General features: G+C 29.4%; 1 protein-coding gene across 1 annotated transcript in view; it reads left to right on the top strand.

The window, feature by feature from the left end:
• LOC105625448 (transmembrane protease serine 11D-like) overlaps positions 1 to 1,339 on the top strand; it is a 3,358-nt gene extending 2,019 nt beyond the window's left edge. Inside the window, exons 4-5 of the mRNA XM_012206780.1 lie at positions 155 to 525; positions 1,070 to 1,339. Of these exons, the coding sequence (XP_012062170.1) occupies positions 155 to 525; positions 1,070 to 1,339 (641 nt within the window). The remainder of the gene's footprint in view (positions 1 to 154; positions 526 to 1,069) is intronic.
• Positions 1,340 to 2,167: the final 828 nt, after the last annotated feature.

The following is a 2,167-nucleotide window of genomic DNA, read 5'->3' as shown; positions in this document are numbered from 1 at the left end:
GTGTGTGTGTGTGTGTGTGTGTGTGTGTGTGTGTGTGTGTGTGTGTGTGTGTGTGTGTGTGTGTGTGTGTGTACTCTTTAGTTTTGTATCTCTCGACATAGAGTGAGGATTATTAAAAAAAAAAGTGATATTCATGCATATATTTTCTTTTTAGCGGGGCATTGTTTGAAGACGAATCTTGAAAGCAACGAAACTATACTTCCTAATGTGTTGGCTGTAGCATTGGGGCGATTTAATTTATTCGGATTTCGCGAGGTGGGAACCGTGAATCGAGAAGTCGCAAGTTACACAATTCATCCCGATTATGCGCATGACACCACCGGCGATTCCGATCTGGCGATTTTAAACCTCAGAAAATCTGTGGAATATAACCATTTCATCAAACCTATTTGTCTGTGGTCCGGTTCATCTGATCTTCACGACATCGTCAGTAGAAGGGGATACGTCGTGGGATGGGGCAAAGATGAATTCGGTCATCGTTACACCGATCATCCACGGATGGCGATAATGCCGATAGTCAGTCTGGTAAAGAACCTTTAAGATTCTTTTTAAATGAGAATTTTTCATAAATTTTGTTGTTTGATTGGTATACAAATTGGATCGAGATTCTCTAAATGAAACGTCCGAAAAGTGAAAAAATAGGCAAATGACAATAAAATCGAAATATTTAAATATATTATGAAAAAAAAAGTTTATTTTTGCAACAATGACACGCGAAACTATATTTAATTTTGTTACATTTACACAGTTATATACATTTACATAGCTTACATAGAATTATTATTACAACATTGTATGCACATATCTGTAGGTAACTAATCGATGATTTTATCAGAGCCATTGTATACCTAGAGTAATGAATGTGATGATTGTTTAAAAACAATAATGCTATCATTGATCATATAGTTAAGATATAATTTCAAATTTTTGTAAACATTCTTAAAGTAACATATTTCGATACAATTCCGAGACGCTAACCATATATGAAAAACAGAGTTTGAGTCGGATTTCACGCCTTTTAAAACCAAACTTTACAAATGATGAAGATTCATTGTTGCATGAATTATAGGAGACCTGTCACTGGAGTTATCCGGGTTTCGTCAAACTCACCTCGAATCGTACCTTTTGCGCCGGTGTGCAAAATAGGAGCGGTCCTTGTAACGGTGACAGCGGGAGCGCGCTTGTACTTTTCGATAATACCACAGACCGTTATCTATTGCGTGGTGTTGTTTCACGGACAGTGTTTAGCCATGAACCAATATGTGATCTCACAAAGTACACCGTCTTTGTCGACGTGGCTAAATATCTAGTTTGGATTCAACAGCAGATATCCACGTAACGATAGTGTTGTTTCAAAATGTAAAATATGTTAGATAAATATGCTAGATAACATTTTACATAAAATAAATTTAAAAATAAATTTATAAATAAATTTATTTGAAGTTACAACACTTAAGGGAGCATTGACAAATGCATACTACTTAAAGTATGTTTTTATTATATTTTCTATTACTGCTTTGTACGCAAATAAATATTGGAAATTGTAGTTTGATATTTTAGATCTATCTGTTACATGTTTCATTTTTTAACAATAATTAAATAATATAACATTAGAATGGCTCAAATAAAAACAAAATGTTGTAGAGAAAGGCTATAAGAAAATTTTCTTCTCTACATAATTTTATTTTTTAACATATAATATTATATAATAATTAATATTTTATAAGTCTTTCTGTAATATACTGCAAACAGTACAATTTAATAACTGGTTATCTGTAAATTTTTTAAATCATTCTCTTCTGAAAGTACTGAATAAGAAAGTTCTAATAAAAATAACTAAAAATATAGAATTAATAAAAAATCATTAACTAATATTTAACAATTATTAGTTTTATAAAAAAATAGTTTTATAAAAAGTTTTATAAAAAAAATCAATATTTAATAATTAATCAATAACAATGAAAAGACAAAAACGTTAAAATAAAACTGGTTTAAATTTATTTTTGCGATTTGAAATTTTTATCTATATCAATATATTCATTTTATTATTGTCAATTATCAATCTTATCGATGGAACGATTTAGAAAATCTGACATATTTATAAAAAATTTGATTTTAATAATAATTACATATATATATATATATATATATATATATATATATATAT

Source organism: Atta cephalotes (genome assembly GCF_000143395.1).
Source record: "Atta cephalotes unplaced genomic scaffold scaffold00003, whole genome shotgun sequence".
Lineage (NCBI taxonomy): Eukaryota > Metazoa > Arthropoda > Insecta > Hymenoptera > Formicidae > Atta > Atta cephalotes.
The sequence above is the reverse complement of the archived record's forward strand: the minus strand, read 5'-3'. Positions and strand labels throughout refer to the sequence as shown.